This window comes from Equus asinus, chromosome 29 (genome assembly GCF_041296235.1).
Source record: "Equus asinus isolate D_3611 breed Donkey chromosome 29, EquAss-T2T_v2, whole genome shotgun sequence".
NCBI classification, from domain to species: domain Eukaryota; kingdom Metazoa; phylum Chordata; class Mammalia; order Perissodactyla; family Equidae; genus Equus; species Equus asinus.
The window spans coordinates 22,770,400-22,795,200 of NC_091818.1; the positions used below are offsets into that span (position 1 = coordinate 22,770,400).

A 24,801-nucleotide genomic window follows, 5' to 3' on the forward strand; every position below is an offset into this window, starting at 1 on the left:
ATGCTCTTCTCAGGCAATTCTTGCTCCCCCACTTCACTCCCATCTTTTGTCAAATGTCATTCCCTCAGAGAGCCTTTCCCTGACCACCCCATCCAGAGGAGCCCTGGCCCCAGTCCTGGCACACTCTGTCCCCGGCCCTGCTTCATGGTTATCTGCGGCCTTATCATTACCCGCCAGCACATTACACATTTTTCTGTTTATTGCCATCTCCCTCACACTGAATGTAAACTTCACGAGGACAGGGATTACTGTAGGTTTGACTTACTTCTGGATTCCCAGTACCTGGGACAGTGCCTAGCAGACGGCGGGCATCCAATGAATATTGAATAAGTGGATGAATGAATGAATGAATCTAGCTCTCTCCCTTCCCTCCGTCCCTTCACAGCATTATCCTGGGGCTATTCTGTTTACAGCAGGGCTTCTCAATAGCGGCACTGTTGACATTTGTGGGCAGATAATCCTCAGTTGTAGGGGCGGGTGACTACAAAGAAGCGTTGCTAGACGCTGGTCTCCTGGACACCTGCTCCACCAGCTCATCCCCATGGAGAAGGAGGAACCCTGACTCGGCAAGGAGACATTCTGCACGCAGCCTTGCACTGTGCTTTACGGAATTAGATAATCCACACTCTCTGGTGTGAGCCGTGCTGGGGACTGTGAATGGAAAGGAATTTATGGTGTTTGAGACAAGGGCATGTCCAGAACAGCTGGGTAAATTCCTTGAATCCATTTCTAGGAGTCAATTGTCACATCTGGCAGATAAAAGTTAATTCTGCCAAACCTTCCAAAACATGGTGCTAATGTAAACCTTACTGAACACCTGAGAATACATATTGGCCCCCCTCCTTTTTTTTGGTGAGGAAGATTGGCCCTGAGCTAACATCTGTTGCCAATTTTCCTCTTTTTGCTTGAGGAGGATTGTCTATGAGCTAACATCTGTGCCAATCTTCCTCTATTTTGTATGTGGGATGCTGCCACAGCACAGCTTGATGAGTGGTGTAGGTCCACATGTGGGATCCGAACCTGTGAACACTGGGCCACTGAAGTGGAGCATGCTGAACCCAACCACTGTGCCACCAGGCTGGCCTCTACATATTGCCTTATTTAAAAAAAAATTAATTAATTAACTAATTAAGTTTTTTGAGGGAGATTAGCCCTGAGCTAAGTACTGCCAATCCTCCTCTTTTTACTGAGGAAGACTGGCCCTGGGCTAACATCCATGCCCATCTTCCTCTATTTTATACGTGGGCTGCCTACCACAGCATGGCTTTATGCCAAGCGGCGCCATGTCTGCAACTGGGATCTGAACCGGCGAAGCCCGGGCCGCTGAGAAGTGGAATGTGGGAACTTAACCGCTGCACTACCAGGCTGGCCCCTACATATTGCCTTTTGATAATACACACTTTAAAAAGTTTCAACACTACCCAGTAATGTTATTTTTAGAAAAACATATTTTTTCTATTTTCTATATTTTTTTCTAGGAAATTTTGTCAAGTTCCTAATTTCCAAAAACTTCTTACAATGGAATAAGAATCCAATAAATAAAAAACTGAAAAATTTATTGTATTATCAATAAAATTGTAAATAAAATTTGTTCAAAATGTGGAGCTTTATTTTCATAAGTGATGAAGAAGCCTGGATGGAGTCACTTTAAAGTTTGCGCTCAGATAACAGGCATTTGGGGGAAGTGATTTGAAGTGGCATAAATGTTTCCCCCTTTCCTATTTTGGTTTAAAATAAAAAGCTTATGATATTATACTTGTGGTTAACTGTATAATATTTAACATTTTTTTTTTCTTAAAAGGAAATATTAACTCAAATTGCTTACAAACCTCAAGTAAGGACTTCTCCCAACATACCTTCAAAACAAAGCAGTAATCAGTGGGTGCTTTATATCTCATTTTACACTGAGTCCCATAGTAAATGTTGACATTTTCAAACTGTATAAAACATGCCAGATCTCGAGAGGTCTGAAAGAGAAGGATAAAAGAAAAGGACCTTAACCAAGTTGACAGTTAATATTTTTCCAGGGTTGTTCTTGATGGCACAACTAAGGATTACATTTTAGTAGAAAAAATACTGAATTTTAGGTAATTTATTTAAGCATCTACCATGTATAGTTTTCTAGAAGCGAAGCCTGCATTTTAAGAGGTAAAAGAATACATCCAAGGCAAATCAGCAGGCCGCAGGCCCAGAAAGGGAGTGAAGATACACGGCTGTTCTGGCATCTGCAAGTGCACTCCCAGGGTCAGAGACAACTGGTTGACCTGAGACATCATTATCGGTGTAGTCAAGACAAGGTGACTGACCACCTAGTCAGAAATTTCATTTTGGCTTTTGCCATTCTAAGTCAATGATGGATTTCATGATCGAACATTTAAAAAAAAGTCACCCTCCGGATGAACAATGAGAGGTAAATGTGATGCTCAGTAAATCAGCACACACTTCATGCACTTCTTCCTGAGGAAAAGAGAGTCCTTTCATGCTTTCTCTTTAGAGCTGGCAGCGTTGCTATGGAAACAGAAACCTCTCCTCCATGTATAATATGCCTTGCGAAGACTGCACCCTCTAATCTACATATTTGCTTACACTTCAATTACAAATATGTTCTATTATTCTGTTTTTCCCTTCACATTCTGTAATTCTTTACCTAATTAGCGAACAAAGAATAAAAGGCAGAATTGCTACACCTCAGAGCACAGTTATTCCTTTATATACGGCTGTACATTTCTTTCTTGTAAGATATTTTCTTCTGGATTTTCAAAGTTTTAATTTTTTTAATTACAAAAATATACATCATAATTTAAAAAACTACATATATATGTATATATTTATATAATAAAATGAAAATCTTCCTCTATCACCCCTTTTTCTAGTTTCACTCTTTTCTCCATATAAGTCTCTTAGTTGATAGTTTGGTAGTATTTTTTCAAATGTTTTTGGGTAAACATTTATACACATATGTAAGTGCAGATATACACACATACATACACAATTTTTAAAACATGAATGACATTAAAATATGAATGACACTATAAGTACTGTTCTATGAGCTTGTTCTTTTTCCTAACATTTTATCTTGGGATCTTTCTGTGTCAAGACAATGAATGGATATATGACATTCATTTTACGGCTGCATAACATTCCACTGTATAGCTACAATAATTTATCTAACCATTCCGCTATAGGTGACTAGAGGTTATTTCAATATTTTGCTATTACACAAAGTACTGTGCATGTGAACAAATACTTCTGTGGGGCAGACTGCCAAGCGTGGAGCTGACATTTGAAGGGGTATTCCCTTTTATATTTGCATAGATCTTGCTCAACTGTCCCCTGATCTGGCTGGACCAGTTTACATTCCAACCTGCAGGAGAGTCCCCCTTTTTCTTACCCACTCCTGCCGAAATTTGGATATTATCAATATTGTTAATTTCATCAATCTCATGGGAGGAAATATTTCACTAATTCGCATTTCCCTGATTACTAGTAAGATGGAGCAACTTTTAAATTATTCGGTGGCTCCTGATAGTTCTTTTTCTGTGACTTCTCACCTAATAAGCCTTGTTGTTTTTCCATGGTTATCTTTTTCTTGTTGATTTGTTGAAGTCTTTATATTTTATGGCTATTCATAGTAGGATATACATGTTGCAAATATATTCTCTGACTCAAAAGCTAGCCTTTACTTTCTTGTTTGGTATCTTTGGCCATAAGGAATTAAAAACTACTTTATACGGTCAAATTTGTCAATTTTCTCCCTTATAATTTTGAGTTTTTAGTCTTGCTTAAGAAGGGTTCCCCATCTCCAAATTATGAAAATATTAACTTCTAAGATTTTATATATATATTTTCTAAATATATTTAATCAATCTAGGATTTAATTTGGAACGTGGTATGAGGTAGGAAAGCACTCTTCTCAAATGGATAACAATTATCTCAATGCTGTATTGAACACTGCATTCTTTCCCCACCGCTGTAACATGCTCACTTTAATTTCCTTTATACTACAGGCTCTCTGTTGATCTGTTTGTCTCTACCTGTATTGTTGTTACCTAATGTTTTGACATCTGGGAGGAAGAGTTCTCCTCAATGTTCTTCACAATTTTTTTGCTTTATTTTGGAATAATGTCTCTTTCTGATGAATTTTAGAATCAGTCTGTGAACTTCAAGTAAAAAGAATCCTATTGAAATTTTTCTTGGGATTGAATATATAGAAAAAATTGGGTAAGAATTAATATCTTTTCATCTAATAACATGTTACATTTCTATTTATTTAGTTCACTTCCTTTATTAAATTTTATATTTTATGCCATATAAGTCTTGAACATTTCTTCATAAGTCTATTGTTACATATTTTATATTTTTTGTTCCAGTTATGCACAGAATCTTTCCCATTATATTTTAATTTGCATATTGTTTGTGTAAAGGAAAATAGTTTCTTACTTGGCAAATTTATTTGGTCCTAATAATTTTTCAGTTGAGTGTCTTATGTTGTCTGGTAGACAATCATGTCAACTGTGAATAAAGAGAGTTTTTGCCTCTTCTTTTCCAATAATTATACTTCTTATCCTTTTTCTTGACTCACTGGCTAGTTCCTCCATTCCAATGTTAATGGTAGCAGGGAGAGAAAGTACTCTTGTCCAACTCCAATGTGAACACTTCTAATTTTTATCACGAGGTGTGTTGTTTGTGATAGGTTCATTTATATGTAAATGTCAAACACGTAACATTTCTAAAATAAAAAATTATTTGTGTTATGTCCCCAGTGTGGGACTGGACTGAAGATGGCAGACAGGGAAGTATCAGTTCTCAGACTGAGGCTAAGTAGCAGCAGTAGCTGCCCTGGACCAAGCGTTACCCATGATGCCTCTCCTGCACTCCGACAGAGATAGGAGAGCCTTCTAACTGGTGGGAGCAGACATGGATATTCACCAGGACTCCACCTGCACAGGATGTGGGTCAAGAAGAAGAAGCTTGCAATTTGTAAATACACCATTGGGTGCTGCCCTGGATTCAGCAGTGAAGGCAAAAATACTTCAGTGTACCCCAGATCCAGGTAAGAGAGATATCCTAAAGTTTTAAAGGTAAGCAAAAGATGGATATGTCCCAGGCCTCTAAGAAAGGTCTTAGAAAAAGTTAAAGGTCAGAATGAGAGCTCAAATTACATTTCAAAGACGAAGAATTTACTATATGCTTGTAGATTTGTGGCAATAATCCTAAATCACCAAGTAGAAGTTAAATGTCTAAAATACTCTTAAATTAGGCAAGGAAATGCATACAGTATAACTCAGAGAACAACTTAAATGTTCAGAGCATAAGGGTTAAAACCTAAATGAAGATCTGTCACGACTTATACTTCATGATGCCAGATAAAAGAAGTTTGACAATAATGACTATAGAACAAGAGAGTAAAGACAGGGGACAAAAAGTCCTCAGAAATAGATATATAAAGCAACAAATTTATCTCTAGAAAAGCGCTTCTGCCATAATTTTTGAAACCTGACTTTAAAATAGATAAAATTCTTCACTTTCAAGAGAGCTATAGAAAAATTCAGAAGAATTTCCATGATTCTGTCTTAATAGAGTACGTATTTGTATAAACATTAAAGTACCATGACTCTCATAGAGAAAGATTGCATTTAAATTGCCACCTGAGGATTTCTTTAGTTTCACTTTCATGAAATGCCTTTTTGCTAAAATGATTTTTTTTTTCTTTCTGACCTTCGTCTTTCCTTTGGGTACATAATAAATTCCAGAAGCCCGTAGAAGAAAATAGCGCTTTTTCCAGGATTTCTTGCCATCTTCTTTCAAATAAAGAGCTCCTTCAAGTTCTGGTACAATGATGGATGTTCCACAGAAACTTTCCTGAAATTAAGATTCCAATTATTTAAAACATATGAAAGATAAAACACACATTTTGTTCACGTTTAAACAAACTGGCAAACTAGGCTTTAACCTAAAAGTCATTTTGTCTACAGCTCTGATTGAATGCATATATTTACACTGCATACCATTTGCCAAAAAAGAGGAAGAAAACCATGGTGGTTGAGTCTCAGCTCCTGAGTTAGACTTCAAGGCTCCTTGACCACAGAAAGCTTAGTTCTGTGACCGTGGGCAAGTCACTACAGTTCAGTTCCTTTACTTGCAAGATTGGAGTAATAACAGTAGCCCCAACTTCATAAGGAAGTTTGTGAGTAGTCTTGGTATATTGTAAAAGTAAGCTCTAAAGAAAGTCTATTTCTGTTGTTATAAATTGGTAAATAGAAAAATTATTCCTTTTCCTGTACGTAAAAAATTATTCTTTCACTGCTAGTAAGTAGAAAAATTATAATATATAATTCTATACATAAAATATGTGTATGTTAATCTTTTATTCTTGCGATAATTTTCTCTTTTTTAAATTGACATATAATTGACATGTAATATTGTATTAGTTTTCGGTATACAACCTAATGATTTGATACATGTATACATTGCAAAATTTACCACAATAAGTTTGGTTAACATCTATCACCTTACATAGCTACAAATTTTTGTTCTTGTGATGAGAACTTTTAAGATCTAGTCTTTTTGCATCTTTCACATATACAAGACAGTATTGTTCACCACAGTCACCATGCTGTACATTACATCTCCATGACTTATTTATCTTATAACTGGAACTTTATACCTTTTCACTTCCTTCACCCATTTGGCCCCCACCAACACCCCACCTCTGGCACTGATCAATCTGTTCTATGTATCTATAAGTTCAGTTGTTTTTGCTTTTTAGCTTCCACATATAAGTGACATCATACAGTATTTGTCTTTCTCTGTCTGACTTATTTCGCTTAGCATAATGCCCTAAAGGTCCATCCACGTTGTTGCCAATGGCAAGATTTCCTTCTTTTGGGATAGTTTTCCTATCAATGAATGAAGAAGGCAATTATTAATATTATGGTATCAGAAAAAGACAGTGACAAAGTACATTTTCTAGGTGTGGATTTTCAAATGCCAAAACTTGCCTAGAATTATATAGCTCTTAAATTTCTTTTAAAAAGCAATGCAATAAATTCTATATTATTCTATCTTCCAGTTCAAATACTCAAACTTATTTTTTGCTTTATTTTCTGTAACTTTCAACCCCCTTTCATGCAGTCTCATCAATGTAGAATAACTTCTAATTTTGCATCCTTCAAGTAATTTATATGTAGTGGAGCTGTGATACACATTTGTTCACATTTCCCACCAAATTTAGCTAGTATTAGTTGTCTTGTCAATACTCTCTTAAATTCAATCATATTTTTGGGCCAAATTAGCAGCATAACGCTGATTTTTCATAACATAGCATGTTTTATATTTTCTTTCACATCCAGCTTTTAAAGCACAGCTGGAGTCCTATAACAAGAATTATTCAGGCAACTGTGTACATCAAGGCATAACCAGTCCCTGATTCACAGACAGCTGATGCAGAAGCATTGATTAAAAACACATGGCCCTGTCAGGAAACCGTTCACTCCCCTTCCACGTCTGTCAGTCGCCATCCCTGCTAAGAATGCTCAGAACCTGGATCTCCGTGCTGCTGGGGACACCTGGTGCCTCATCTTCCACAACGCAACCTGAAGTCTGTTTCATAAATGCAGACACAATGTCCCCATTCCCCCTGTTGGGCCTCCCTGGGAATTGCCCACTGTGCTCTTGATCCCAGGAACCAGAACTCATAAAATATTTTTGGGACCTTGATGGTGGCAGCAAGCTTGTGGTGCCTGCTCCATCTTGTACAGGGCACGGAGGGCCTGGCGAGGACAGAAACCTGTGGAGGCCCTGGGCAGACTTGGTGAACGGGAGAGGGAGCTCTTCAGTGTCAGTGAACTGGCTCCAGGTGGGAATGGGGGGTAACTAGGTCTTCTGATTTTTTTTTTAAACTTTTCAGGTCATCTGATTTTTATGAGACGCCCCAAATCTACTAACTCGAGAAAAGGTCAACACATTGTCAGGGGCGAAGAAAGCCTGTCTGGTGCTCCAGCATGCCCCTTTGGGTCCTGTGATCCAGCACGCATCTGCATTAGTTACTATGTGAAAAATCATTAGAAGTTTCAAAAAAATCAACCATCAAATGAACTTCTGGAACATGTCCGGATAGTGATCATCACAGACATCTGTACAGTAATTGACACCCTGTACTTTCACTACCTCCCTGGATTTCTGTAATAATTCGTTACAATTCAGGAAACCGAGGTTCTTGGACTTGCCCAACAACATATGATCCTTGACGGGCAAAGGCCATCTTGTATCAGGTCTCTAACTCCACATCTCACCCTGCCTACCACACCTGGCTGCTGGAAGAGCATCTTAGAATTCACTGTAAAGACTCAGAAATCCTTATGTCTGACTTCTGCGGGGCACTCAAGTAATGAAATGCATGCAATGTTAGGAGATGAGTTTTATGCAGATTCCTAAGTCTTTCAGGCAAGAATTACTAACACAACTTCCTGAAAAGCAAAATATACTGTCTAAAGCTATAGTTTTTAACTGACTCAAAGAACCAGTTCAATTATCTAAATAGCTATAATTTAGTAATAATTTGATTTTAAAACCCCAGGTTAAAATTTCAGTGTGTCTCAGAGTCTCCCTTTGTTCTGAGAAGCAAATAATTTAAAAATAGATGCAGTTAACATCCTTCCCTTTTCTTCTGCTCTGCAAAACCAAACTTACCTCAAGTAAGGATTCTTTGTTCTTGGCATTCATTTTCCCATTTGTTTCCTTGCTTTCTTTTTTTCCTTTGTTATCCAAGTAAAAATTCTAAATAAAATATTAAAAGATCAGATCAGTAAGTGTTCATCACCATGCCAGCCACTGCAAGGAGCTCATGGTCTTGCTGGAGAGAGAAGACGTACCTGTATGAAATATACTCGGAACCACAGCATACGCTGTCTGTCAACCAAGGGCTTACCGAGGCCCTTACCGAGTGCTGACTACCACATTACGGGGCAGAAGTAAGACCTTCCCTTCCTCCCATGGTGCACAATCAACCAGGAGACAAATGTAAGACAGAAGGAAGAAGCAATGCATATGACATCGTTTCATTGTTACATTCCATGGTCTAGAACATATGTCAAATGCTGGAAACTGGGAGACCCTGGTGCACTGGGAAGAGCTTGGGACTGGAATGAAGGTGGAGCCCATGTCCCATGCTCCAGCTAGTGGATGCCATGTAGGATCCCAAGGCCCTGTGGACCAGAGATTCTGGTTTATCAAGAGAAGCTAGATATATGGATTTTTATAAATGTTGGCAACTAATTTTAATTTACAAAAACTACATGAGTCAATCACAACACTTTATTACCACAATTTCATGTCTTCTAAGGACAGACAAAAGTAGAAAGGGCATTTCTGGAAAGCGAGCCAGATTAACAAAGGCAAGGAAGACCATGGTTTCAAAGTGCATCATGAATGGGTGCATGGCCTCTAAGTGGGATCTCTATTAATCTACTATGTATTATATCTTGTTAATACCGAATATCAATGAGGTGGCTGAAACTAAATGTTAAATGCATAAATTTCCTCCTGAAATCAGGAGTATACAAGGACCAAGTTTTACATAACCCGTACAGTTGAAGCATCAATATACGAACTGATTATTATGAGTGACCACTGTCATAGGTAAAGTGTTGAGGACTTCTATGTGAAAATGAAGAGTTTTGTTAAATAATGCATAAGAAATGTATTAAAACTAGAACATATACCTCTGGAGCACAGTGAGTAAATTAAGGACCCTCCTGAATATAGTGACAGATGTTTGTTTACACCATGGGTGTGTTTCTACAAGTGAGATCCCCAGGCTACCTTGATGCTCAGTAAAATGCATGGCCCTCGACTCCCAAACTCTTAAACTGGAATCACTGGGGCGGGGCCTGGCAATCTGCATTCTGACATGCTTCCTGGATAATTTTTATTCACGTTGAAGTTTGAGAATAGGGTGTACTGGACAGAGAATTAGGAATTAAACTGCAGGCAAATAAAATTTGCAGAATTAGGATATCTCCTAGAAATATAACGCATAAAAATGGCGATATGCTAATTTAAATAGGGGAAATACGTTAAGTACAATGCCTTTGATAATTCTTATCAAATTATCTTTTAATATGCTTTTCAAGACTTTTAACTTTTACTTGTTATTTGAAAGAACAGTACATTGTGAATTAGTGTGATGATCATGTAGGGTTCAGAAACTATTTTAATTCTACACATTTGGCTTGAAGACTATGATTAACCACAACAGATAACATATACCATCTGCCAGAACTCTACGTTAAGGCCTTAGAGGTACACTTTTCATTTCATCCTTACAAGAACCCCACCACATAGGTGCTATTGCTACTTTACAGATAAAGAAACAGAAGAATTAAGTTATTTGCCAAAGGCCAACGAGTGCCAGAGCTTTGAGTTGTTCATAATTTTTCTCAGCATTAAAACGCTCTAAATACCGTAGGAGAGAACTCAGCACAAGTGTGGATGTACTTAATGCCACTGAACCGTACACTTAAAAAGGATTAAAAATGGTAAATTCTATGTTACGTATATTTTGCCACAATAAAAAAAGGAGATAACCTAGTCATAAGAGTGAATGCAGAGGTGCTGGTAGGAAGCACATCTTGCTTTAGAGTCCTGGAAACTGGGATTACGTATGAGTTGAAAGAATGACAGAGAACACAAGGAAGACTCCACAGCAAGTGCTTTGATCCTCATCTGGGAAAAGGCGAGCACCTGTCACCGTTGCAGGGACACCAGGGGAAGAGCTTTCTAAAGTGTGAAGGGCCTCCTTCTACAAGGATATCCCAAAGGGTCGGGACCTGCAGGCTTTCTCTGTGACCACTCTTCACTTTTTACCCTTCTAAGTGACCGTTCTACACTGTGTTTTTGTTTTTCTTTTAATGAAAACGCAAAAAACACAAAGTAAATCTGAGCTGCAGATGGGGAAGGGCCGTCCTTCGAGGACTAACTGCCCTTGGGTTGAGACTTCCACCGGCTGTGGGGTCAGCCGACGCAATTTGGGCTGCTCTGTGGCAAGCAGCAGAACTCACAGTTAATTGATTATCCGTTGCAAATGGAAACTGTGGACAATCTGAGCTGCTCAATAAGGGAACTTTAAAATGGGAACTGAAACTTTCAGTCACAGCTTGCTCCCTTTTCTCACAGCTTCTGAAAACGCAAGATTTGGAGACAGCTGGCTAGGAAAGAAACAGCAGATGCATTACTTTTCTAATATCACCTTCTTGGAATAAAAAGTCAATCAAGCATAGAGTTATCAGTCCATGAATAAATATTTGTGAGTACCCTTTACGTGCAAAGTATCCATGTTCTTAAGAAGCTTTCTATCACATTGAGAAGATAAATATAAACAGATGGCCATATATCTATAGATGGGGGAGCTATATAAGGCACTGCAAGAATTCAAAATGAGCCGAATTCCATAGGTTTTTCAGAGAGGAAGAAATCACTGTGGGCCGAGATGGTCAAGGGGGACTTTATGAAGGAGGTCAAAGTTTGAACTAGGCCTAGAAAGATGTTCAACCTTCAGATAGGGAAAGAGGAATAAGGAGAATATTCCAGGCAGGAGGAAAAGCATGTACAAAGGCACAGATGTAGTTAAATATTGGGATCTTTCCTTTAAAATAGCAGCCCATAGTGGAGGCCATAAATGTGATTACTGTATGACTTTCCTTCCAGCTGGGCCTGATCCTGGATGGTCAAAGAGGAACTGTGGCGGGCGAGGAGGTTGCAGAAGAATGGAGGACAGATGCCATGGGTAATTTACTCCCACGGCGGCTGGCATCTTTCCACACCCGAGGGGAAGAACGAAGTTGTGTTTCTCTCTCTGTTCCTCACCTGTGCAGCCAACTAAACCACAACCACTGCCAAATTATGGTTAAGAAACAGAACAAACGATGGAATGAAAATTGCCTAAAATATCAACAGTGATTATTGTCGGAGTGCAGGATTATGGATGATTTAAATTTCCTTCCTTCTATTTTTCAATTTTTTCAATAAATTGATATTACTTTTGAAGTCAGAAAAATAACAGATGTTGTTAAAAGAAATAAAAAGCAATTCAGCAAGTAAGCAACCTCATATTAATTGATGTTACCAAACCTCCTCTGAAAAACAGACTCTTCAGGCTCCTAGCAAGAATGGCGCATGTTAATACCAGGGTGTTTCTCCCTCCTCAGACACAGTCCTTAGTCCTTAGACCTCTCTTTTGGTTTCAGGCAATGTCACCGGACTTTGCACAGCGGGGCTACATGTCAGCATAACTTGGAAAACAAACTCCTTCGGTGACAGCTGACTGCCATTTGAACATCTGGCGCTTGTTTAAGAAGAGCAGACCACCCTGTGACTCCAACCAGCTGGGAAGAGGAACTTTCCTAATGACAACCAGACTGAGAAACCAAGCTGCTTTTTAAATAAAGTTGCTTTTATTAGGATAGTAAGGTTCTGGGGCCGGCCTGGTGGCGCAGTGGTTAAGTGCGCATGTTCTGCTTCTCAGCGGCCCAGGGTTCACCGGTTCGGATCCCGGGTGTGGACATGGCACTGCTTGTCAAGCCATGCTGTGGCAGGTATCCCACATATAAAGTAGAGGAAGATGGGCATGGATGTTAGCTCAGGGCCTGTCTTCCTCAGCAAAAAGAGGAGGATTGGCAGCAGATGTTAGCTCAGGGCTAGTCTTCCTCAAAAAAAAGGACAGTAAGGTTCTACTGGCCCAACCCACTCTACGGAGAAGAGGCAGGACCTCCTGGGCAAGAGAGATCCTCGCCCTGACCCCACGATTGAAAGAGTCCCTGCTCTGACCATCACCCAGCCACTCCCTTACTCACAGGGTGATGGGTCTGTCAGGCCACAGGGATGTGCCTATCTGGGGCCAAAGACCGTCACATTCCAGTCCACCCCCCACCAACCCAGGGCTTTGGAATTTCCTGCCTAAATGGTCCTGAGACTGCCCTGCATCCATCCTCTTGAGGGTGGATGGCACTGCTAGTGTAGGCATCCTACGTCAGAGGGAGTGTACAAGGGGCAGCTGTTTGCAGGGGAGTGATGGGTTGCATGGAGTTTGTTGTCTGGGCTGGAGTGGCCACATGCATGCATGCCAGGCCCCCATGGTGCAGGATGGATGGGATGGGTGGAGGGGGCAGTTCGGGGGCAGGTCATGGGCAGCTCCATGATCCCACCTTTTTGCACAGAAATCAAAGAACACTAAATTGAAACTTTTAGGTCATTATAGAGGCATTAAAGTAGGACGATAAAACACATTTCATTTAACTGCTTATTAACTTGAGTTAGAACTTTAAATATATAGATACATGGTATATGCGCCTTCAGTTGTACTCTTGCCCCATGTCCCATGAATGTTGGGGGTGTGCCTGCCCACAGGCCTGTCTTCCATTCCCTGAGGGGATTCCACATTGCCCCCACCCCCAATCCTTTTATTCTCTTCTAGTCTTCAGGCCTCATTGAAACGCAAAATAGAAATATAGAAGAATTTCTTTAGACTCTCTCCTTGAGAAAGTGCTTAATTTTCTAGGCTATTTGAAGCCTTGGGAAGCTTTCTCAACTACAGAGCAGCCAGAACGGTTACTGGATAGAATGTGATGTCTCCCCTTCCTCTTCCTAGATCTTCCTGCCCATCAGCCTACACCCTGGGCCCTGGGCTGTAACAGATCCCTATCTCTGACAACTCTGTCTTGGTGTTTAGGACACAGGGGTGAACACCCCTCCTTAGCCGACAGTACCCTGGCTGCACTCCACTGGCTGTCTGCCCCCATGCCCCCAGGCACCCAGCCTTGCAGAATATCCCCATGTCACTGCATCTGTCCTCTGCAGGACCTCACTTCCTACAGAATGCTGGTTATTGCTTTTAATTTCACACCATCTCCTAGATGCATCTGCTCCCTCCGCTCATTACTTCTAGCAGACAGCTCCTGGCCCTGCATCTTGTCTACAATCTCCTTGGCTGGCTTTATTCCAGCACAGTGTAGGTGCTCAAGAAACGTTTGATTCTTGAGCAAATGCCCGGCATTATGGGGAATGTAGGGATTAAGGGATTTAATTCCTTACCCCTTTAATTTGTCCTATCCACTTCAGATAGCCTGAGGATAGACTCCTATTCACACTTCTTTGACTCCCTGCCTAAAACTTCAGAGACTATACAACACCACTGTTCCAGAGCAGAGTCTGGCATGGCCCCACATATCCCACTAGTGAGCACCCTGGTCCAAGAAGACCGCTGACGCCTTCCCGGAGAGTTGCTAACATCCTCCCACCCTGCCTCATTGCTTCCCTTCTCCAGGCTATTCTCCACACGGAGGCAAACAAAAATAATTATAATTATAATAACAATAGTAATTATTATTAAGTGCTTACCCTACACCAGACATTTTGCGTGGCTGATGGCCTTTAATTCTTACAACACACTTTAAAAATAAATTACCTCCATTTTACAGACAAGAAAATAGAGAGTTGGTGAAGTTAAATAATTTGCTCAGGGGCCCACAGCTAAAGAGCAATGGAGCCAGGCCATGATACGGCTTTCGAGAGACAGGCGTTTTTTTAAAAGGCAAATTTGAGAAGAAAACTCCGCTTTATGAAGCTATAACTCAAAACCCTTGGCACAGCGTGGCAGGTCCTCCACATCTGGCCCTGCCCACTGCTGTTCCCACAGCGCTCTCCATGGCGGCCTCATTGGGCCTTTTCTACTCCTTGAACTTGTCACGCGACCTGGATTCTGAGCCTTGATAATCCTGGACTGTGGCGTGATGTCTCTCCTCCTGCCGCTCCCTCGTCTCAATTCCCTTTGTGAACATCAGAAACATCACTTCCTCAGGGAGGCTGTCCCCGATCCCCAGGACTGACAGACACCCTCCCGCTGTCAGCTCCCAGAGCTACCTGGTCTATCCTTGTTACAATACATACCTCACTGGCTATTACTTGCCGAGAGTCTTTACTGATTGACAGGAAGTTCAATAGCACCCCCCTCACTGAGCTTACCAACTATTAACGATGAAAATGACATAAATCATTATTTCACAATAGTTGTGATAGCTTCAGAAGCAGAGGACAGTTAACTGCAAGGAACTTGAGCCACTTTCCAAGCCAGGGGTCTTTAAGCTGTTCCTCTTGAAGTGTGTATGTGAAGCCTCTGCGAGGGTATGTGGGCATCAGTTTCTACATCCTCACCGTCTGCGTGTATGCTTTTCTGAAATGGATCTGCCTGAGAGTGGAGGGCCCCTTTCCCACTTCACATAGGAAAGGCCCACCTCACAGCCACACAGCATCTCACTGGTCTGGTGTGTAAAGCTCGAAGGCTCTACACAAAGGCACAACTTGAAACAATGGTGTTGAGAAAGAAAAAGACTCACCACTCTAAATAAATCTCTTTGGAAGTTAAGTAGTTTCTAATTCTTTGCTTTCAACACAATGGAAGGGACCTAATCATCTTGTCAGCTGATAGATCAAGAGAACCATCATGAATCCCTCAGCGACAGGTAACTTGGAAGGAGTTCAAAGAATTGAATGGTGCTGTTCTCACAAAGCTCTTCCATTGCCATCTACTAATTTATGTGAACAAGGTTTCTCAGTACTTACACAGTCATGCACTGCATAACAAGGTTTTGCTCGATGACAGACTGCATACACGATGGTGGTCCCATAAGATTAGAACCATATAGCCTAGGTGTGTATTAGGCTACACCACCTAGGTTTGTGTAAGTATACTCTATGATGTTCACATGATGAAATCGCCTAACGACACATCCCTCAGAATGTATCCCCGTCGTTCAGCAACGCATGACTATATCTACAAAAAGTACTTAACATCTCTCAAAATGAAAGACAGGAATGTGAACATTCATCCCTTTAACCCGGAACTAATCAGGGGAGAAAAAAGGCTCCATCTCTTTATCACATTAAGAGATGTTCCCCCCCAATTTTTACTTTTTATGCTTATCAATATTTATAATTTGTAATGTTTTAAAAAATGGTTTACAGTCTTTAAATCAACTGTGCAATTTTTTAACACTTAAGTGCCTTATGACAACAGGAAGTAAAAATTTATGTATCAATTTATAAACATAACTTGTTGAATAGAAGTATGAGAGGGAGATCAATGAAAGACTTTCAAGCATAAAAATATATTAGAATAGAATAAATCTTTGTGGAGAAAATAGAATGGGAATAGTTCAAGGGGGGAGGGGAGAAAAAAAGAACAAAGTAAAATTTCCCAAATGTTCAAAAAGCTTATTGTACAGCACGAAGAGTGAACCCTAATGTAAACCATGGACTTTGGTGATAATGTATCAATGTAGGTTCATGGATCGTAAGAAATATGCCGCTGTGGTGTGGGATGTTGACAGTGGTGGAGGCTGTGCATGTGCAGGGGTAGGAGTATGTGGGAAGCCTTTACTTCCTGCTCAATTTTACAATGAACCTAAAACTGCTCTAAAAATAAAGTCTACTTTAAGAAAAGCTTAATCATGTGTTTCTTAAACGGATGCTGGTGTGAATCAAATTTCCACGGCACTGCATTTAGATTCCACTGGATAACTTTTTAAAATGTCAAAATTTATAATATGCTGGACATTGCATTATTTGCATCTATTTAAACTTGTGTTGAAAAATTTTGGATGTCAACATACAAATGTATGAGGTGATGCATAGGTTTTCCAAGTTCTTCTAGGGGGTATGCAAGCACAAATGTCTAATATCCATTCATAGAGGCAGTTACCATTGGAGGCTGGCCATAAGCGGCTATGTGGGAAGAGAAGAGTGAGCAGAGTAAGGGAGTCTACTGAGAGAGAGAGGAAGGACACAGCTTGTTGAAGAACAGAGTGACAGAGGGAAACAGAGGCCTGAGGGAGGGCTGGGGCCAAGACACTCCGGACTGTGGTCCCCACAACATTGCATTCCCAGCACCAACCCCTGGGAGGTCTGATCATGCTTCTTATCTTTCACTCCATGAGATGCCTCTTCATCCTTTGAATAAACACACTGAAAAAATTCTAGTTAAAGCAATTTCTGTTCTCACGACCAAGTGATCCCCAACACAGTTGTGGGGGATCAGAATTTGCCACCCTAAAATGTGTCTCTTTGGCTTGATTATTTTTAAGAATAAAAGACTCAGGAAGAAATTTTGACCTCCGCCCAACTGCCTTAAAGAATTTAAGATAGAAGCTCTGTTCCAGGAAGGAGCTATAACCATAGACAACTATAATATAATATGAATCAGGTGTGGCAGACAGGGAGGAACCTAGCAAGGCCCATCTAATCAAAGTACTCCCCATGTCCCATTGTCTCTGCAAGGTATGGCAAACATTTGTTTACCAAACATTTGCTTTTTCACCACCATGTGAATTGGCTTCCTCCCCTTTGAAGTCCCAAATCACTACCCCCAACATCCTCTTTTGTCTTTAGCTGAAAATGGTATTTAAGGTGGTGGCTTCAGCCATTTTGGTGAGTTACTCCGTTTTCCTGGGTTTCTCCCATGTATACATGTTATTAAATTTGTTCGATTGTCTCCTGTTATTCTGTCTCATGTCAATTTAGTTCTTAGACCAGCCGGAAGAACCTAGAGAGTAGAGGAACACATCTTCCTCCCCTACACAGTTTATGGCTGTGTGTGTGCACTCAGACTTCAGCAATGGGTCTGAAGAACCACTGATAGTCTTGGATCCTCACCAGGTTTCAATAGTTAGGCTCATATGTAGTTGCTGCCTCTTGGGAGTGAAGCTAAAGCAATGACTGTCCTGAAAAGACAATAAGTCACTCTCAAATGGAATAGGGCATAAGAGCAACCACTGGGATAATTCATTACCCTGTTTTTCCTTGTTTTAACATGGGTGATCTGTTGTTACTTCCCAAAGTACAGACCAGTCATCCTGGTGGAATTCCTTCCTAATTAAGTGTCTTTTGGGTCTACAAATTTGCAGAACATGATTTTTCTCCATAAACTTATTATAGATAAACTTTTGTTAAATTGATTAAACAAGGAGGCCACTAGACTGAGGCGGCTCTAATGCTGTGGCAGCCTATGTAAGCAAACCGAAACCTAAGAATGGAAATGACTCAAGGTTAAGAAGTCAAAACCTAAGGACAACCAACAACACACAACAACTCGGCTTTAAACTATAGCCAATCAGAGAATTTCCTTTCTGTGCTTCCGCACTTTCTCTGTAAAAGCCTCTCTCCTCACTCCTGCCAGAGGAGCACTCCTGACCGCTTCCGGTTTGGTATTGCCCATATAAATTGATTTTTGCTCAAATAAACTCTTAAAATTTCTAATATGCCTCAGTTTATCTTTTAACACTTTATCATAGATGACTGCTGAACTTGAGGTGGGATCAAACCACTTCACTTTTACACATAACTTCCCAATGTGGCAAGTGTTTTTCGTGCTGATTTGACCCGGGAGGTGGGAAGTGCAGCAGTGTCACCACTGTACAAATGCAGGAACTGAATTTAAGTCTTGTCAGAAAGCACGCCAGGCCCAGGTGAGCGACATTGCTTTTCCAGTCATCAGTGGAGCCTTGCATTGTGCCTGCATAAGCACACGACTGACGTCCCCAAATCTTCACTGACTGCTGCTTTTGATATTTGAGCTCAAAGCCTCTCTTTGCATCCAGTTTACTGCCTCCTCCCGAGAACCATCCCCAGAGATAATCCTACTAAGTATTAAAGACTTCAGTATTGGGATTTTAAGCATGAAATTTTACATAGTTTTGCATAGTTTAGTAATTTTCCAGAAGAACTGATGCTCTGAGCCAGATAAGCTCTTTCTCAGTCAAGATTCAAATGCTAATCCATCAAACGGTAGCAAGCCTAGAACAGACTGACCTTGAAGTCATGAATGCAGATTCCAAGGAGAAAGACAGAATCTCAACTCTCAGGCCCTCTAGGGATCTACACCTGCAGACCTAGGAGGATATGCACCAGTTTCCCAAGGGCACAGAGGATGTCACCTACCATTTGAAACAATGTGACTTAGCATACGGTTCTCTAGGAATGGTGGCCTGGGACAGAGAGTAGAATAATAAATTTGGGCTTATTTTGATCTAGGCCTCTTGGAATCATTCTTTTATCTTTGTGAGAAACTGAGCCACTTTAGTAACTTCAGAGGCAACTGATTCCATTTGTGGTATTGTCCTGATAGCTGTATTCAATTTATCTTATCTGAGGACTTCACAGTCATTGTCTACCAATTTCATTCCAGGTTTCTATAGTCTAGACAGCTCTGAACAGAACAATCAATGTATGGAAACACCTCATCAACGTCCTGAATGACAGTCTGAAGATCAAAAAAGGCCTCCTTTCTATCTTTGATCTCAGTATTCTCATCTGTAAAGGAGGAATAGTAATATATCCTTCTTAACCCTCATAGTTGTAAAGATTAAAGATAATATATGCAAGGCATCTATGTAGCATAGAGTAGGTATTAAGTAAACAGCTTCTAGGAATTTCCCTCGATCATCAGTTTATGTTTATTTCCGCTGCCTTTAATAACAAGTAACTTTTGTTAAAAACTTCCATGAAAATAAGTTCTTAGGTTTGATACCTTAAGAACTGGGAACCAATAATATTTAATATAAGCTCCTGTCACTATCCTTGTCTCTGGAAGTTTCACTTTGCAATCACAGATGAAAGTCTCTTAACACAAGGAAAGTTTTGGGGAATAATGGGGACAGTGACAATAATCCAGTCAAATCTTTTCCCTTTGTAAATGCCTTGGAGTCTGAGACCAGGTTAGATGGGAATCTCAGCAATGGAGAGATCCCCACCATCTCAAGAGAAAAAGAAAACAACCCAAGGGAAAATTTGGGAGTATGTCTCCAATGACTCTTATAAATAAAAATATTGCCCATCTACGGAACAGAATTGAAAGCCCAGAAATAAAACCACACATCTATGGACAGCTTATCTTCGACAAAGGAGCTGAGTGCATACAATGGAGAAAAGAAAGTCTTTTCAACAAATGGTGCTGGGAAAACTGGAAAGCCACATGGAAAAGAATGAAAATTGACCATTCTTTTTCACCATTCACCAAAATAAACTCAAAATGGATCAAAGACCTAAAGGTGAGACCTGAAACCATAAGGCTTCTAGAAGAAAACGTAGGCAGTACACTCTTTGACATCAGTATTAAAAGGACCTTTTCGGACACCATGTCTTCTCAGAGAAGGGAAACAATAGAAAGAATAAACAAATGGGACTTCATCAGACTAAAGAGCTTCTTCAAGGCAAATGAAAACAGGATTGAAACAAAAAACCCACTAACTGGGAAAAAATAATTGCAAGTCATATATCTGACAAAGGCTTAATATCCATAATATATAAGGAACTCTCACAACTCAACCACAAAAAATCAAACAACCCGATCAAAAAATGGGCTGGAGACATGAACAGACATTTCTCCAAAGAAGATATACGGATGACTAATAGGCACATGAAAAGATGCTCATCATCACTGATCATTAGGGAAATGCAAATCAAAACTACACTAAGATATCACCTTACACCCATTAGAATGACAAAAATATCTAAAACTAATAGTAACAAATGTTGGAGAGGTTGTGGAGAAAAAGGAACCCTCATACACTGCTGGAGGGAATGCAAACTGGTGCAGCCACTATGGAAAACAGTATGGAGATTCCTCAAAAAATTAAAAATAGAACTACCATACGATCCAGCCATTCCACTACTGGGTATCTATCCAAAGAGCTTGAAGTCAGCAATTCCAAAAGTCCCATGTACCCCAATGTTCATTGCAGCATTATTTACAATAGCCAAGACATGGAAGCAACCTAAGTGCCCATCAACAGACGAATGGATAAAGAAGTTGTAGTACATAATACAATGGAATACTACTCAGCTGCAAAACAGAACAGAATCATTCCATTTGCAACAACATGGATAGACCTTGAGAGAATTATGTTAAGAGAAATAAGCCAGTGAAAGAAGGACAATCTCTGTATGACTCCACTCATATGAGGAATTTAAAACTATGGACCAAGAACAGTTTAGTGGATACCAGGGCAAAGGTGGGGTGGGGGGTGGGCACAAAGGGTGAAATGGTGCACTTACAACACGAATGACAAACATTAATGTACAACTGAAATCACATAAGATTGTAACCTATCATTAACTCAATAAAAAAAAATATTGCCCATCTGATAGAAAATACTTAAGTAAAATGTGTAAATTTCATGCTAAATTTATGGAGGATGAAGTGAGATTCTTTTTGAAGGAGAGGGAGAAAGTCAGCATGCTTAAAATCTAGCTCATCATGTTCCTCTCCCAACCTAGTTCTCTTCTCGTGCTTCCTACCTCAGTGAAGGGCGTCAGAATCTATCCAATTCCTAGCCTGAAACCAGAGTGTCAGCTCTGTCTCCTTCTTTGCCTCCCGGTTATACCAGCATCCAACTGACCACCATAGTATGCAAAATTCTACCTCCGAAATCTCTCCCAACACTTCCAGTCCATCATCATCTCTTTTCTGGGCTACTGTAACCACTTCTCCATCACACGGCAGCTTCCACCAAATCCATTCTCCACTGTGCAGCCACAGGGACCCTTGCCCCTCCCAAAACCCTCCCGCAGCTCCCTGCAGGGCTCAGGACACAGTCCAATGTCTTTTACATTGTTCACAAAGCCATGGTCATCGTGTTCCTGCCTCTCTCCAGTCTAAACGAAATCTTGCTAGGACCATATGATTTCATTAAAAACAATTTAATCAGGAATAAAATTATAGCAGAAACAACAAACGGGTTAAAATTTCTCCTGCCGCATATTTTTCAGGTCTTAGTGATTCTGACGCACTAAGTATACCGACTTAGTTTCTTACGCATCTTTAAGCCTTTTGGGACATTTGTCAAAATTTTTCAAGTTTTTGCTTTTTTATCTCTATTTCATTCTTAGCTAATTTTGCTTGTTTGGCATCTACTCCTAAAGCTTCGGGTTTGTGGTGAGGTACTGCAGAGTGAAGTGGATGTAAACGGACAGCCTGATGCCACTGGTCGTTGCACTGCCACCAGCCAGGAAGACAAGGACCCATTCCAGGAACCGTGAGTCCTAACCAGCATCAGGTCTCTACCAGGTTTGACAGGCCCTGAGAGGGTGGGAATAAACACAGGCTGTAGGCTGAATACAATGAGCACTACCCTTGATTACTATCGTTGGCTTCAGAATCCTCCATCTGTCATAACCTTTTGCAGGTGGTATTTCACTTTCACTCATCATCGCTAGTTCCATAAGTCATTTTTCTGCAAGAACGAAGCCTGAACTTCAGCTTCTCCACTCACAAAGAGGAGGGCACACTCTGTGCGACAGCTGCAATTGTGATGGCAAAGTTGAATGAAACAGTGGCACTTTCACAGAAAAGAAATATATAATATAGTTAAATAAGGAAAGCAGGCATTGGTGCTCTATGCAGGATTTTTTAAAATAACAAAATGTTGGAAACTGAGTAAAACTGCCTGAAAATGCATTTTAGATGAATCTGGTACAATTATGACTGCATGAACTGGTGATTGGAAACATTCGTTACTGGCCTGGTTTTTTTGTTTTACTTTTGCTGAGGAAGATTCACCCTGAGCTAACATCTGTGCCAACCTTCCTCTATTTTTTAGTACGTGAGCCACCAGCACAGCATGGCCCCTAACAGAGCCGGGTAGGTCCTGCCCGGGGAACCAAATCTGGGTTGCCAAAGCAGAGTGCACTGAACTTAACCACTAAGCCACTGGGGCTGGCCCTACTAACCTGTTTTTATTTTAACCAATATGCTATTTTTTTATTGAGGTATAATTGACATAGAACATTATATTAGTTTCAGGCATATGCCATAATGATTCAATATTTGTATATTTTGTGAAATGATCACCACAATAAGTCTAGTTAACATTTGCAATGTCTATTTTGATCAATTTCTTTTCCACCAATTTATCCTAAGGTGCTGTCACCTCCTGTCCCCACCCCACCTCTCCATGGTCCAGCCCTACAACGATTTCCCATGATCTAAATACACTTCCATTTTTTTTCTTAATCTTTGCACACACCTGCTGCCAAGGATGCTCACTTCTACCCTGCCCTTCACCTGGCTATCTCCCACAAGTTTTTCAGGTGAGCGCTGGGACATAATTTCCTCTGAGTGAACTCTCCTGTTCCCATGCACCCCCACAGCAGCTGCTACCTACCCCATCACAGCACTTTCCAGGTCTGATTCTGATTTCTCACTTCCCTCTTTTCCCTCACATCCTCTTTTCTTTTACTCTTATTTTGTTGCCTTTTCTACTCCTGGTTTATTTGGACCATATCTTACTGCCTTCCACCCAAGATAACAACTTCCTATAATTTTGTTCTAAAGCCTGCAGTTCGTTGATTTTATAGATATGCTGTTTGTAAAGTCTTTCAGATGCTATTTCCCATCAAGTCCCACGGCATTTGTCATAAACACCATGTTCGTTTTTCTTCTTCTCTCATCCTAAATCAGGGCAAGATTGTTCTAGTTGGTGTCTGTCAACAGGCGAAGTCTGTGGTTTGCCCTCAGCCCCACCCTCCATGCATCTGTGTGGTAGATATTATTTTTCTTTGGGTTAGGGCTCAGGGGTTTATTGATTGCTCAGTTCATGGTTTCACTGCTCTACTAAACTGACATTTTCCTGATCTTGGACATTATAAGCTAATGTAGTAGTTGAAAAGCTAAAATTCTCAGCATATATCATCACTAAGCCTCTTCTGTCAATAGCATTTTATGCTTTGGTACTTAATCTTAAGACAGTATCATGCCATAATCTCTGTTCTACACCATTCTCATCCTAAACCTGGAAGTTATGCCTTAATGATTTTCACATGACTTTTTTTCCAGCTAGATTATAAATTGCTTGAGGGCAAGGATTTTCTTAATCTTTGTATCCTCCATAGGTAGCACAAGGTTATGCACGTAACAGGTGCTCCGTAAATGTTTGCTAAAGTCAAGAAAATGTCTCTTGGAGTGAATTCCTCTAAAGCCTTCTCATACAAGCCAACATTGGAAAGACATTCAATATGCTGAAACCTTTTATGGAGACCCTACTAAATAAATTATTCAGAGTCTCAGTCTCTTCCTTTTTGATTTCTGATTCTTCATCCACAGTCAGTTTCTAACTAACTCTTCCAACAGCTCCCAGGCAGTCCCATATTCCCAGGAAGATCAGGCCTGTGGGCTCACAGACATAGTGCTGAGTGGGGCATGGAAGCAGGAACCAGCGATGCACTGCTCTATTCTGGGATTTATCACTACAAGGAAATGTTGGCAATTACATTTCAAAAAGAATTAACAACCCAAACGAAACATAAAATGTATTTGGATTTTTGAGTTAACCACTCAAGACGTTGCTTGAGGAGAAACTTTAAGGCAATTAAACAAAAGAATTTCCAGGTTGTGTTTACATAAGAAACTTCCTCTGGAAATACTCTTCTCTAGGGTTTTTTCTTCTTTTGGTGTAAACTCAGCATAAAAAAATCAAAGTTTATGTTAAAAAGTGTCAAAGGGTGTCAGCTTTTACAAAGGGACAGTGGGTACTTCAGGAGCCATGACTTCCACAAGCAAATGGTCACAGTCCACTTCCCTGACCCTAAGGTCAGCATGCTGAAGCCACGATCCACGCAGAGCACTGATCAGACGATGGATTATTCCAGCAAACACTGAGAAAATGGAAATACTTAAAATTGGCAACTTCAAAAATGCTTCCACTTCAATTTTGGTCTTTAAATGTGATTGTAGATTAAGAGAATCCACTTGCTTGG

At 40.4% G+C, this 24,801-nt stretch overlaps 1 protein-coding gene across 4 annotated transcripts in view; it reads right to left on the minus strand.

The window, feature by feature from the left end:
- The window catches only part of APBB1IP (amyloid beta precursor protein binding family B member 1 interacting protein), a 102,275-nt gene that overhangs the window by 21,354 nt on the left and 56,120 nt on the right, over positions 1-24,801 (minus strand). For all 4 annotated transcript variants that reach the window (XM_070501336.1, XM_070501334.1, XM_070501337.1 and 1 more), the window contains 3 exons: positions 8,692-8,778; positions 5,719-5,862; positions 1,857-1,967 (listed from right to left, as the gene is read on the minus strand). In XM_070501336.1, coding sequence (XP_070357437.1) covers positions 1,857-1,967; positions 5,719-5,862; positions 8,692-8,778 — 342 coding nt within the window. The remainder of the gene's footprint in view (positions 1-1,856; positions 1,968-5,718; positions 5,863-8,691; positions 8,779-24,801) is intronic.